The 14,351-nt window shown below is 42.2% G+C and overlaps 1 protein-coding gene across 2 annotated transcripts in view; it reads left to right on the plus strand.

Moving 5' to 3' along the window:
• Positions 1-272: 272 nt before the first annotated feature.
• Positions 273-14,351, plus strand: part of NEK4 (NIMA related kinase 4) — a 90,168-nt gene continuing 76,089 nt past the window's right edge. For both annotated transcript variants that reach the window (XM_089681905.1, XM_089681906.1), the window contains exon 1: positions 273-453. In XM_089681905.1, the coding sequence (XP_089538031.1) occupies positions 340-453 (114 nt within the window). In that variant the 5' untranslated portion in view covers positions 273-339. The remainder of the gene's footprint in view (positions 454-14,351) is intronic.

Raw genomic sequence — 14,351 nt, forward strand, 5'->3', positions numbered from 1 at the left:
ATCAAGTAAAAAGTAACTTTTTTTAACAAAAAAGACAAAGCAGCAGGACTAACACAACTGCAAGCCATTGAACAACCACGAAGTCCTCTGCAGAGTACACCCGGCTCTACTGCGCCTGCGCGCTTGGTTCCCGCTGCTAGTTCTTCTAGTAGTGTCATTGATGAAAACGATCCTGCAGGGGTCGCTCGTCCGTCTACAGCGGCCTTACCTATTGTCTGCAGCTCATGTCTTTGGTAGTTTCCGCTCTCCGTTCTCTGTTGCCTGGATACGGAGAAGCTGGCGGAAGTTGTGGCCAGGTGTAATGTTTTGTGAAGCGGGGATGAGGTGATTCGGGTCGGGATGGAAGAGGAGAGACAGCGGGCGGGGTTGGAGGATTATCGAATTGTCAGAGTGGTGGGCAAGGGGAGCTATGGAGAAGTCAGCCTGGCTGCACACCGTGCGGAGGGGAGACAGGTACAGTATGCAGCATTATATACCGATCTGTCACTGTACAGTATTGGTAGAGGCAGCTTTACATAGGGAAATGTAGTGGGCAAAGGGGCTGTGTACTGGAGCAGAGAGCTATTAGAAATCATGGGGCCCCAATACAGCGTACCTGACAGGGCCCCAATACAGCATACCTGACAGGACCCCAATACAGCATACCTGACAGGACCCCAAAACAGCGTACCTGACAGGGCCCCAAAACAGCGTACCTGACAGGACCCCAAAACAGCGTACCTGACAGGGCCCCAAAACAGCGTACCTGACAGGACCCCAAAACAGCGTACCTGACAGGACCCCAAAACAGCGTACCTGACAGGACCCCAAAACAGCGTACCTGACAGGACCCCAAAACAGCGTACCTGACAGGGCCCCAATACAGCGTACCTGACAGGGCCCCAATACAGCGTACCTGACAGGGCCCCAATACAGCGTACCTGACAGGGCCCCAATACAGCGTACCTGACAGGGCCCCAATACAGCGTACCTGACAGGGCCCCAATACAGCGTACCTGACAGGGCCCCAATACAGCGTACCTGACAGGGCCCCAATACAGCGTACCTGACAGGGCCCCAATACAGCGTACCTGACAGGGCCCCAATACAGCGTACCTGACAGGGCCCCCACTCACGTGTGCGGGTGTACAGCTCTGAACATAGTGTGCATTTGTGGCCACTCACCCATGCCTGCGCACCCCTCAGATTAGGACCTGTGTCTGTATTCATACAGCTGCTGTGTCCCCATAGAGTAAACCTGACTTCACATCTATGCGCGTTGGGAATGAACGCAAAATCACGCGGTTTCCTGCCAAACAGGCCGCCATTTAGCAGATACGCAGCGGTGCCTTTAATTGTTAGTGGCACTCCTACACATCATGCGTTTTCCACAAATAGGTACTTCTTGTCTGTCTTTCTTGCCCATAGAAATGTGCGGTGCACTATTCCTATTGACATCAGATTTTGATGAAAGTGTTACTAAACCCGCAACAGTAAAATCCGTCTGTATATGCAGTAAAGCATGCTTGTTATACTCACTGTGGAACCTAAGGGGTTAATCCTCAGCATTATGTAAAAACACTGTTTGATTCTGACTTCTCTGATCCTCCCCTTCTTCCAGTGACCCCTCTTATCTCCTGATAAGACATATCATGTGAAGACAATCTGAACATGCTCAGTTTGGTGCGTATTGCTAGAGAGTAGTGGTGCACCGAAATTACAATTCTGGTGCCCAAACCGATACCGAAAATTCAGAATGCATGTGACTGAAACTGAAATGTCTGCGTATGTGGGGAGGCTCCAATTTTTTTTTTCTTCTTTCATGTATATATTTTTTTTGTTAACTTATGATTTTATTGCTATCACATAGGAGACCAATAGTCCCCTATGTGATAGCATATGCATGACATGTCCTCTTTGTAGGGGGGATGGGGGGTGCAGGCGAGGAGCAGTGTATACAGAGAGGCTCCCTCGCTGGCTATCATTATATGTCAGTGCTGGTTTTTAAATGCAATTACCAGCTTTTTTTTTCTTCACTATAGCTCACAGAATTAGCTGTCACTTTCCCCGGAGCTAAAGGAAACTGTTTCTTTTATCTCGGGAAATAAACTAAAAGGAAATTTGTTTCTTCTAGCTGGGGGGAAAGTGACAGCTAATTCTGTGAGCTATAGTGAACAAAAAAAAAAAGCCGGTAATTACATTTAAAAACCAGCACTGACCTATAGTGACAGCCAGTCACTGTACACATTGCTCCTCTCCTGCCTTTCTCAGCCGCCCCCTCACAGCTGCAGTACACACAGTCTCCTGTATCGGCTAAATTTTTCCTATCGGCATGGCTATTTTCGCCCAGTATGTTTTGGTGGCCGAAATTTTGGCGCATCCCTACAAGAATTTTTTTTTTTTCTTGGGGGAGGGCATGTGACCAGCACAGGGCCAATCAGCACTGTCCAGACACAGGTCAGGGGTTCTGCATCCTCTTGGAGCAGAAAAAAAACTCCTCCTACAAGCTTTAACCAGTGCACTGCTGAACATTGATAGAAGTCACAAGACTGCTCTAACTGGTGATGAGAAAAGGTATTTAGCAGTTTATATTTACTAAAATAATTGCATTTCCATGTTGTGTGTTCTGTGGGAGACCAGATACAGTTGTGCTCAAAAGTTTGCATACCCTGGCAGAAATTGTGAAATTTTGGCATTGATATTGAAAATATGACCATGCCAAAAAATGCTCTTTTATTGAAGGATGATGATCATATGAAGTCATTTCTTATCAAATAGTTGTTTGGCTCCTTTTTAAATCATAATGATAACAGAAATCAACCAAATCAAAAGTTTACATACCCTGGAATGTTTGGCCTTGGTACAGACACACAAGGTGACACACGGGGTTAAAATGCCAATTAGAGGTTAATGTTCCACATTTGTGGCTTTTTAAATTGCAATTAGTGTCAGTGTATAAATAGTCAATGAGTTTGTTAGCTCTTACGTGGAAGCGCTGACTAGGCTAGATACTGAGTCATGGGGATCAGAAAAGAACGGTCAAAAGTCCTGCGTAACAAGATAATGGATCTTTATAAAGATGGAAAAGGACATAAAAAGATGTCCAAAGCCTTGAATATGTCAATCACCTATTAGGAAGTAGAAAGTTCGGAGATCTCTTGATAGCAAGCCAAGGTCAGGTAGACCAAGAAAGATTGCAGCCATAACTGACAGAAGAATTGTCCGGGATTCAAAGAAAAACCCACAGGCAACCTCAAAAGAAATACAGGCTGCTCTGGAAAAAGACAGTGTGGTTGTTTTGAAGGAGCACAATATGATGACACTTGAACAATAATGAGCTGCATGGTAGAGGTGCCAGAAAGAAGCCTTTAGTGCATCAATGACACAAAAAGGCCTGGTTAGCCATGTCAAGGGGTTGTCAGGCATATTGTAACTGGGCTTTTTTATGGCATTGGTGCAGGAAAAGCTTCTTTCTGGCACCTCGACCAAACAGCTCATTCTTGTTCAAGTATCACTGTTGGACTAAAATGCCTTTTTAGTTCTAGTGGTATATTGCTACCCCCTTATCAGCGGCCCTGGCCGAGAGTGGGGCTCAGTGTACAGTGATGTTCCACATTCTCAGCATGACATCATGTAGATCATTTAAGAGATTTCCCTTCACCTCCTGCCCTGTAGACACACCAGGAAGTAAGAAGCGATCTCTCCAAAGTGAGACAAATCCCCTCTTAGTAGGTTTACTGATTAGAAGATTTCTCTCTATTCCTGTTTTGTTGACTACTAAAAAATGTAGCTTTTACTTCCAGAGACAGGGAACACCAGGACAATTAGTGACGGTGATTCCCCCAGTGAGGACACAGATCGCAATAAAAACCTGATAGGGCTTCTAACCTTCCGCTACTGTAGACAAAATGTACATCAGATACCTTCCAGGTGCATAAATAAAAGTTCAAGTCTTATTTTTTTTATGCATCCATAAAAGTGCTGTTTACAGAGTGAAACACATTAACATGTATTGTCCTCATAGTGTGTGTGATGTACATGTATAGTCAGTAAAGACACCAAAGAGTGCAACAAATTCCGGATTTCTTTCTTCACATGTATCCACAGGCTGTGTTAGCACCCTCGGCACCTGCCTGCACTAAAGGCAATGTAGACAAGTTTGAGTATAATAGATAAGCACACTAAAGTTGTTCTTCTCCAACAGTCCCAGTAGCTGGAAACCCTCTGCCCCCTGGCAGGTGAATTATGCTAATTTATTAGACCAGCACTTGAATACTCCTGTGTCTCTGAGTCAGTTCAAAATACGTTCCAAGTTCACCACTCTCTTGAAATTCTGTAGGACTCTAAACAGCAGGATATTAACCCTTGAAAAAAATGAAAACTATATGTTGCAGTATGTAAATACTCCAAAACTGTGCTCAAAATCCAGTAACTGGTGCTCACATTTCACTCAAATATCACTTGTATGCACTCTCGCCCTCCTCTGAAAAAAATCTGTGTCTTTTTCAATAGGCTCTATTTTTGTTAATCTTCATTCATCAAATCCACATTCCAAAATACTCTTCCTTCCTCCAACATAAGTGTCTACTTTGAAGAAGTTCGATTGGACGAAACGCATCAAAAGTGCCAACAGGCCGGAAGTGACGTCATTGCGCTCAACCAGAACTCACATGAGTATTCAAGCGCTAGTCTAATAAATTTGCACTCTAGACAAGTTTACCTGAACTGGCACGGGACTCTCTGCTTCATTCTGGTCATGTTGGACCTTTGCAGAGAGACCACTTCTTCCACACTTTTCTGCTCAGGCTGTGGCTGATTTGCATTCCTTTTGGGCGGCAGAGAAAGGCAGTGTATACACTGGCTAACTGTCTCTATATGTCAGTGCCGGTTTTTAAATGTAATTGCTGGCTTTTGTTTGCTTCACTATAGCTCAGAGAATGAGCTGTCACTTTCCCTGGAGCTAAAGGAAACTAAGGGGCAGGGGCACTGGGTAAGGTCACTGGGTAACCCTGCCCCTTTTTTTCTTTTAGCCCTCCAAGCATGACTGCTCCTTCTCTGAGCTATAGTGAAGGAAAAAAAGCCAGCAATTACATTTTAAAAATGGCATTTTTAAATGCAATTGCTGGCTTTTTTTTCTTGCTTATAGCTCAGAGAATGAGCTGTCACTTTCCCAGAGCTAAAAGAAACAAAGTTTCTTCTTAGTTTCTTTCCCGAGCTAAAAGAAACAAAGTTTCCTTTAGTTCTGGGGAAAGTGACAGCTCATTCTCTGAACTATAGTGAAGAAAAAAAAAAATCCGGCAATTGCATTTAAAAACCGGCACTGACATATAGGGGTTTATTTACTAAAGCTGGAGAGTCCTAAATCAGACTCACTTTTGCATAGAAACCAATCAGCTTCCAGGTTTCATTGCCAAAATTTCATTGAACAAGCTGAGGTTAGAAGCTGATTGGTTTCTATGCAGAAGGGAGTCTGATTTTGGACTCTCCAGCTTTTGTAAATAAACCCCATAGTGACAGCTAGTACGGGAGCCTCTCTGTTTATACTGCTCCCTCACTGTATACACTGCACCTCTCCTGCCCCCTCCTTGCACACACTGCCACCCCCTACCCCCTACAGAGATGGCCTGTCACTCATATGTTATCACATAGGGGACTATTGGTCCCCTATGTGACAGCAATACAATCATAAGTTAAAAAAATAAATAATATACATGGAAGTAGGGGAAAAAAAATGGAGCCTCCCCACCCCCACATACGCAGACATTTCGGTTCGGTTTTCAGCCACATGCAGTCTGAATTTTCGGTATCAGTTTTGGCACCAGAATTTTAATTTCGGTGCACCCCTAGCCTGAAGACTTGCAGCTATGGGCTTATGAGAAAGAAAGTCCAGATGGCTGCAGTCCTGAAACCACCTTTATTACAAAAGTTCCATAAGCCAAGTAAAAACATCAGCAGACAGCAGGGGATGAAAGGAACCCGCTAACTCGTTTCACGCTGTACTAGCGCTTAGTCAGGCTATGAATAAACACTGGTACAGTGTGAAACACGTTAGCTGGATCCTTTCATTCCCCTGCTGTCTGCTTGATGTTTTTACCCATATTTGTGGAACTTTTGTAATAAAGGGTGTTTCAGCAGTGCGGCTGTCCGGACTTCCTTTTTCATTAGTACTTCAGCTGCGAGCTGAACTGGCACCTGAATGTGTTACTGTGGCAGAGGGTAAGCTGGCTGACCTGGAGTAGTGTGTTTCTTGCAGCAATGAGTTTGTTTAGCTATTTCAGTGCCATGATATGTAAGTAAAAGGGTTAACATATTTATGTCCATCTTAAAGAGAACCAGTCACAATTGGGCTTATGCAAAGATCAGTGGTAATTGCAGGTTGTAATATACGTTCATATGACTCCCTCATTTAGGTTTACTCATTGTTTTTGAGCCTGACAATTGTCTCAGAGATTCCTGGTGACAGTCTTACCCTATACTGATTAGACTAACAACATCACTACAGCCAGTTAAAGGGAATTTACCAGGACACCTGGTGTATGTGACAGCTGTGGCACCCATTGAACACTAAAAACTGACACTGCCTAATGCTTGAAAGTTTTATAAGAGTTGGATTGGAGCATCACTGCAGCATCCTCACTGCTTCAGGACCTAAAAAAGTGCCTAAGCTATGTTAGCTTACAAGTCAATCATTCCCATTTAACCCTTTCACTGTCACCAATGTAAGGCTACAACAGCAGCAGTGTGGGGGGGTGCAGCTTCAGCCAGAATTATGTGTTAAAGTATATGTAAACCCTCGCCTTGTAAAACAACCCATTCAGTTTAAGGGCTCATGCACACAGGTTGTTAAAATTAAAAAAAAAAAAAAACTTTCTTAGAAGCCTTCTTCCTGGCAGCAGTATTTTTGCTGAAAAAACGCCTGATGCTTGTACAAATATCTAACACTTTTACAAGCGTTTGGGCGTTAATTTATTTAAGTGGCCAGAATAATTTATTTTGGCCATTGAAATGAATTAATGCTCAAGCACTAAATGTGCCTAGTGTTAACACGCATTTAGGTGTCAAGCGTTTTTTCTGCCATAATGCTGCTCCTCCTACGTTTTTATTCCTGCCTGTATATGCTCCTGCCACTAAAAGCTCCTAAAAGTTTATTTGTGCATAGGACACATAGGATAACACAGCTATTTACAAGCAGTAAAAAAAAATGCCTGACACTCCTAAAAGTGCCTGCAAAAACGCCCTGTGAAAGGCAAAACATTTCTGTATATATTTAAAAAACATTATAAATACTCTCTCCATAGAGAGGTGGGGGAAGAGAAACAGCAGTAAACTTGTCTTGCCAGTGAAAGGCTGTGCAGGAGGGACTTGTCAGCAGAAGTCTGATCATTGAAGGAGAGTAAGCTGAGTTCCCATCACAGCCAGCAAACTGACCACGCTGTGCTTTCATACCTAGTGTGGTCAAAATTTATTAGGAAAACAGAGGGATTGGCAGGAACACCAGGTATTTCACACAAAAGAAGCAATACAAAGAGAACAGGATATTTTTTCATACAAGTACATGGCACAGTAGGCACATATCAGGAATATTAAATGTTGGGTTGACGTATTCTTTAACTTCACAAGCTTAGTGTTGCTTTATTGTGTGACAGAAAATATTTCAACTACCACCATTTTATTCTCTGCTTTCAGAAAATATGTAATGGGGGTTTCAAATGGAACTCCACCCAAAAGGGTAAGTTCCACTTGTTGGCATCCTCCTAAGTTACTAAAGTGAACTTAGCCTTTAAAAACTGAAGCTTAAAAAGAAAAAAAAATCCCCTGCAAAGTAATGTGATGATGTGCTAGTATGCAATTATGAAGGACTTATCTAAAAACGAAGCCCTTCATTGGCACGCTGTCACTGCTGCAGAGGCTTCCATCTTCACCTGGTCTTCCTTCCGGGTTCGCAAGCTCCAGCCATCTGACTGGCCAAGCTGCAATGACATCACTCCCGCGCATGTGCCATGGAACAATGCTCTGAATGAATGGCATGGGTATGCTGTTCCTTCAGAGCTCACGCGCTGGCTCTCAAAAAGAGCGAATATCTCCTAAACGGTGTTAGGAGAATAGTTTAGGAGCTATTCATTATTTATTATAAGCTTACATGTAGGTAAAAGTATATAAAAAAGTTTACTACCACTTTAATGTGGAAGTCCAGCTAAAATGTTTTGTTTGTCTGAGATAGGTATGTGGGAAAGTTTTTAGAATCTTTGGTTTGTAGTGCTGTTTGTTTCTCTACTGGAAAGATTTCCCATCACTTTCTGTCCCAGTGATCAAACAGGAAATGAGGGGAATCTCCTTGTATTGGGGACACAACCAGCATTTGAAGACATTTCAACAAGCAAATTTGGGTTTGTCCTTGGGAAAAAAAGAAAATCTTGCCTATGATATTGCATGACTGTATCATATGTACCAAAGATGTGCCCTGGGTATGGTTAGGGATATATTTGCATCAAGATGCATAGTTTCCAAGCAGTTACTAATAGTATCAGCAAATCAGTGGAGTGACAGGAAGCTTTGTAAGCAGAGGCCACATGCATAGTCAGTTATTCTAGATTTGATTGTGTAATGCCTCTTTTACTTCTATTGACCCTTCAATGAACATTTTAAAAATGGTGCACAGAATGCAGGTAGGGTAACAAGCTATGGAGGAAGTTTTAATGTAGACTAGTTTCAGAGGGTTCTGGAATTGGTTTAATGGATTTCAGCTTAAAAATACATGCATTTTTAATTGCTGGCTGAATCGCCACGTTTCTGCTTGCGATTTCAAAACACACTGTTAAAATGTGAAATCGCTCATTAGTGTGTTCAGGCGCCATTCAAAGGGACCTGAAAACACTGGGCGATTCAGCTGCTTAAACAAAATCGCGTGATTCATGTCACCCAAAAGAAGTTCTGCGTGCCAATCGCAGCAGAATTGATACCCATTTTCAGGTGCTATTGAAATGCATGGCACCTGAACATGCAGATGAGCGATTTTACATTTCAGCAGCGCATTTTGAAATCACGGGCAGAAACGTACTGATTTCACCAGCGATTCAAACCTATATGTGAACGGAGTCTTGGATGACATTGCAGAGGTCTGTGTTTACTTGGCTTTAAAATTATAGTTACCAAAAATTAAATCTACCTTGATTCAAAGTTCCTATACAACAAAAAATGTTGTCAAGTCTCTCTTTAGTACACGGACATTTGCTCACTAAAGGGAAGCTGTCAGAGGATTACAGGAGAGGAGGCACAGGGCTGCAGTACAAGCAGAGCTGCAGAGTTTGGTCTTGACAGACACAGGGCTGCAGAATGAAAAGGGGGTTGGTGGATGACCGTACCTCCTCTTTAGAAATGCCCATAATTTGGGCTTCAGCCTAGGGGTGAGCTACAGGTAGCATCGACAGAAATAAATATGTCCTTTTAACCCTCTGCATGGATTTGTATATGTGCATTTATTGTTTTTTCCCAAAAGGTGAACTTATCTTATAATTTACATCTGACAGTTTTACTGCATGCAGAGAGTACAGCTATTTCTACACTCCCAGCGCTCTGACAGAAGAGACGCAGGCTTTCTCACACATAGCATTTCTGCCTCCATTCTGCTACCCATTTACAGAAGGCTTTGTATTTTATGAATGGGTTTACATCCTTCAAAGCGCTCTGTGATTGGCTGCATATGACTATGCAGCTGCAGAAGCTGAGAGCAGAAGGTCCAGCACTGGAAGAATAACAATGGCTGTGCTCCTGGCGCTCAAGAACAGTAAAAGTTGTAAATCAAAAAGAAAGTTTACAAGGTGTCATGTACCTTGTTGGACTTATAGTGGTTGTAAGGGCTCAAGGTTTTTTACCTTCATGTGTTCTATGCATGAAGGTAAAAAACCTTCTGTGTTCAGCAGCCCCCCTAATGCTTACTTGTGTCCCATCTCGATCCATTGATGTGCATGAGAGCAGCTGCTCTCTGTGGACTCTTCCTCCTTATTGGCTCTTGGCTCCTGCCAATCACAGCTAGTGAGCCAATGAGGAGAGAGCGGTGGCTAGGCCGACCTGCACTCCATGTATAAATGAACACAGAGAGCAGCAGCTCAGGAGCGATCTTGCTCATGTGCCCCCATAACAAGCTACTTACTGTGAGGGCACTCGGCAGGAGGGAGGGGCCAGGAGCACCGGCAGGGGACCCAAGAAAAGGAGGATCAGGGCTGCTCTGTGCAAAACCATTACACAGAGAAGGTAAGTATGGCATGTTTGTAGAGAAGAAATTAGCTCATTGTATCAGCTATGATTAGGCGCTGATGTCAGCGTAAAACGCATTAGCTGGAGTGCTATGTTCCTTCTCTTGTACATTTTGGAGTGTCTATTTTGAATATGTCCAAATAAAGGTGATTTTATTGGATGTGTAGCCAACCGGATTTTTCTTCTCTACTATGATACCTGCTATGAACAGGGACAGCACCTGCTAGTGTGCAGTGAAGGTGATACAGGTGGAGACCAGCCTTGAGCGATGATTACTTTTCATTATGACATGTTTGTTATTTTTAAAAAAATCTGCCTTTAACTTCCCTGGTGGTATTCCCAAGTGTAGCTCGGGGTTAATTATCAGTGAGCGTTGCTCATGGATTCCCAGTTTCACTTACCTTGTCCTGCGCTCCCGCGATGTGTCCCCTGCAGCATCCCCGGCCATCTCCTCCAGCAGATGCAGGCATCCGGGTTCCAGTCCCTGCGAGTGTCGGGGCATACGGGGCCGGAACCGGCAGGAAATTTTAAAAATTTTAAAAAGTGACATTCACAAAATACACTAAAATCACACAGTAAAACATTGCTGTTTCAAACCATTTCACATACATTTTGTCCCTACTGCTTTGTCCTGTGCCCTGCCTGCATTTGTACTGTTCTTTCTGCCTTGAAACTGAGAAACGTCCATGGCGTCCAAAAAGCGTCCCTTTAGGCCAAAAGCGGTTTTAGACCAGCTAGAGAACAGCAATAGTAAATCAGAACCACTTGCAGAATTGAGTGATAATGATTTGTGTGGGAATTCATCATCAGACACTGAAATCGATTTTGCGACTTTGCTCAGTGATGTGCGAACTAGCACTCGATTTCAAATTTCAGTGTTTTTGGTTTGATTATATTATTGAATTAAATTTATTATATTATTAATAATTATTTATTAAATTATAATTTATGATTTCGTGTTTCAAATTTTAACATACCCGGAATGTTTAATAGTCTCTTGTTCGGACAGATTTCAGTGAGTTATTCCTAAAAATTACAGGCCTACAATAAAAAAAAACTACATATTGCCATGCAAAAAGAATTGAGTGATAATGATTTGTGGGGAAATTCGTCATCAGACACTGAAAATGATTTTGCGACTGAGCTCAGTGATGTGCAAACTTGGTGCTATATTTCAAATTTCAGTGTTTTTGGTTTGATTATATTATTGAATTAAATTTATTATTATATATATTTTTATGATTATTTATTATATTATAATTTATGATTTCGTGTTTCAAATTTTATTATACCCGGGATGTTTACTAGACTCTTGTTCAAATTACAGGCCTACAATACAAAAATGACATATTACCATGCAAAAAAATGTACTGCTTTCAGCACAGAAATATGGACATAATCAGACCGGAGGTTAATATCACTTTGACCATTTAAACATTTTAAACTTTTGGCAAGAGTTCTTCTCTGTTAGCATAAATCAATCACAAAATAATTTGTGTGAAGAATTTCTGGGTGTATGAAGAAACCAAATGGCCTGCCCCCACAAAACAAAACTGATATTCCAGTTGTTGGTAGATACTGGGCAGTTAAACAATGTTTCTTATACATCTGAGATACTCTGTTGGTAAAGTGGCTGTGCTTGAGTTGCCAGGTCTACTTGTGGTCATTATGAGAGATTTTCTCTCTCTCTGATGGCTATTTAAATTTTTTTTTAAATTATAACAGGAGGAACTTGAGCATGGAAAGATTGATGGGAGTACCCAAAACCGCACAGATAATAATTAAAATAGCTACTTGAAACAATAACAAGCCAGCCAAATCCAGTGCTCATAGACTACAATGGAAACAAATAGTTGTAAATGAAAACAAAAATTATCTAAATAAATATAAACAGTGCAAAATATATTACAGTCCATAAATAGATCTGCATCAGAGTGGGGCAGCTGGATCACTATGGAGTGAAACAAACAATTCCCGCAGCATCTCGTCAAGGATATGGGGAATCCCTCATGTACATGCAAAAGAAAAGAGTAGGGCGCCAGATGAATGTGTGATAAGAACATCAATACTTTAATGTAGCACACTTACATCAGAGCAACCTGTGAACAGCTCAATAGATCAAGATGGCATACAAATACAGCTCTCCCCCATGAGGATGAATGGACATCCACTGTGAGACTCAGACAGGGGTCTGCTCGTGGATGTGGTATGTGATCAGCTGTGAGGCACAGACGGGGATCCGCTCATGGATTGATGCCGGCAGCGTCTGTCCCCTCTACTACCGCCCCCAGACACAAGTATGACAGGCACCGATGCGTGACAAATGGGCAGGCCGCGACATGTTTCTGAGGCTCCACCTCCTTTATCAAGTTGGTCCACCCAGGGGGAAGAAGCCCAAAACTGCAGAATACTGCAAGAAAGAGAAGGAATTCATATATACAAATTGTAGATTCCAAACAGGAAAACATTAGAAAATAAATGGTGACATTACAGAAACCACAAATGATCTAGATTCCAGAGAACAAGTAAAGAGATAAGTAATTGATACATTATATGAGGCAGCAGGTATTGGTCATAGCTGAGGAATGAATTCTGAAATATATTTGTTGTTTGCTGTCTGGTAGTTTAGAGGCAATACCTGCCATGGGTATTGATCTTAATGGTTGGGTTAAAAAAACATATTAAATGCACATCTTTTTGCAGGTAAAAAAGTGTATTTATTATTTTTAACACTGGAGCCTGTAAGCACTTCACCAATGTTCAGCAGATTGCGGGTACAATGCCAGGATCCTTCATACACTCAGTCAGCTGTTACTAAATGGAAGGAAGAATCAATGAACTACAAGAGAGCTCACCAGCACCCTCGCAGTTCATTGAGAACTAAAAGCCATCGGCTGCAGCCGCCAACGGAACTTGTAGTTTATTCATTCATGGAAGTTTGTGGAGCCCCACACAGCCATGCTTTTTTTAAATAGTGATAGCAAGTGTGGCGAGAAGATCCCCCGTGTGCTGTCACAGGTGGGGGGATTGGGGGGGATTGTGAGTGGTAGCTGGGGCCATTGGGGGGGGGGGGGTGAAGGTGCAGGAGCTGGAACATGCTATAATTTATGTTCCACCATAAAAACGGTGCCCACAGATGAGTAGGCTTTGCGTGTTAACAGGATCTGATTATCCAATTCAGGCTACTTTTTGATGTTTGGTTTTTTTTGTTCTTCCGTTTCTTTTTCTTTATAACTTTCTTTATACCAAACATATTCAATTCTCACAAATACACATCACTTTAAAGTATAATTAAAGGCAAAACTTTTTATACATTTTTTGGTAGGGCGGAGAGGAACACCTAGATTTTTATTGCTGTCTGTGAAAGCATTATAGAGATTATCCTTTCTATTTTTCACTTTTACTGTTGTCACTGAGAGTGAAAGAACATCCCAAATTTTTGGTTGTCACCACAACAGGAATAGAGGGGAAATCCATCGGGGACACAAACTTTGGGGGGGTTTCCCCTCACTTCCTGTTTTGACTATGGTACAGAAAGGGAAGGGAAATCTCTCCAGTGGGACACAGATTGCAATAAATAAAACAAAAAAAAAAAAGTTTTGCCTTTAGTTTTGCTTTAACTAAACACTGTTACAAGTGGTACTTGTTGCTTCAATACTGATACATATATTACCAGCCTATAAATGTCATAGAGTACTGTGGGTTGGATTGAGAAGGATTTATGTTGATTATAAAAGTATTTACAAAACTTTGGTATAAGAAATAAACTATGGTTGCAGACCTCTGAGCCTGGATTCACACTGTTGCGGTGCAGAATTTGCAGTGGTTTCTGTGTGAATTCCACACCCCATCACAATCACACCCTGTTCATGCAAACTGCTGCGGGTGTGTACAACACCCCGAACTCGGTCCACAAAACGCAGTGCGATGTGCAGAGTCGGATGGCATAGGTGTGAATACTCATGCAATATTATTCTAGTGTGGACCAAAAAAAGGGTCCTGCATCTTTTTCGTGCAGATGCGGTGTGATTTGAGCTATACAAAATGTATGGATCAAATCGTACCACACAGAATTTGCATGTGATTTGCCTAGGACTGCGGTGCAGTTCATGTGCGAA

Source organism: Staurois parvus, unplaced genomic scaffold, assembly GCF_062004578.1.
Source record: "Staurois parvus isolate SC_StPar_1 unplaced genomic scaffold, SC_StPar_1.0 ptg000282l, whole genome shotgun sequence".
NCBI classification, from domain to species: domain Eukaryota; kingdom Metazoa; phylum Chordata; class Amphibia; order Anura; family Ranidae; genus Staurois; species Staurois parvus.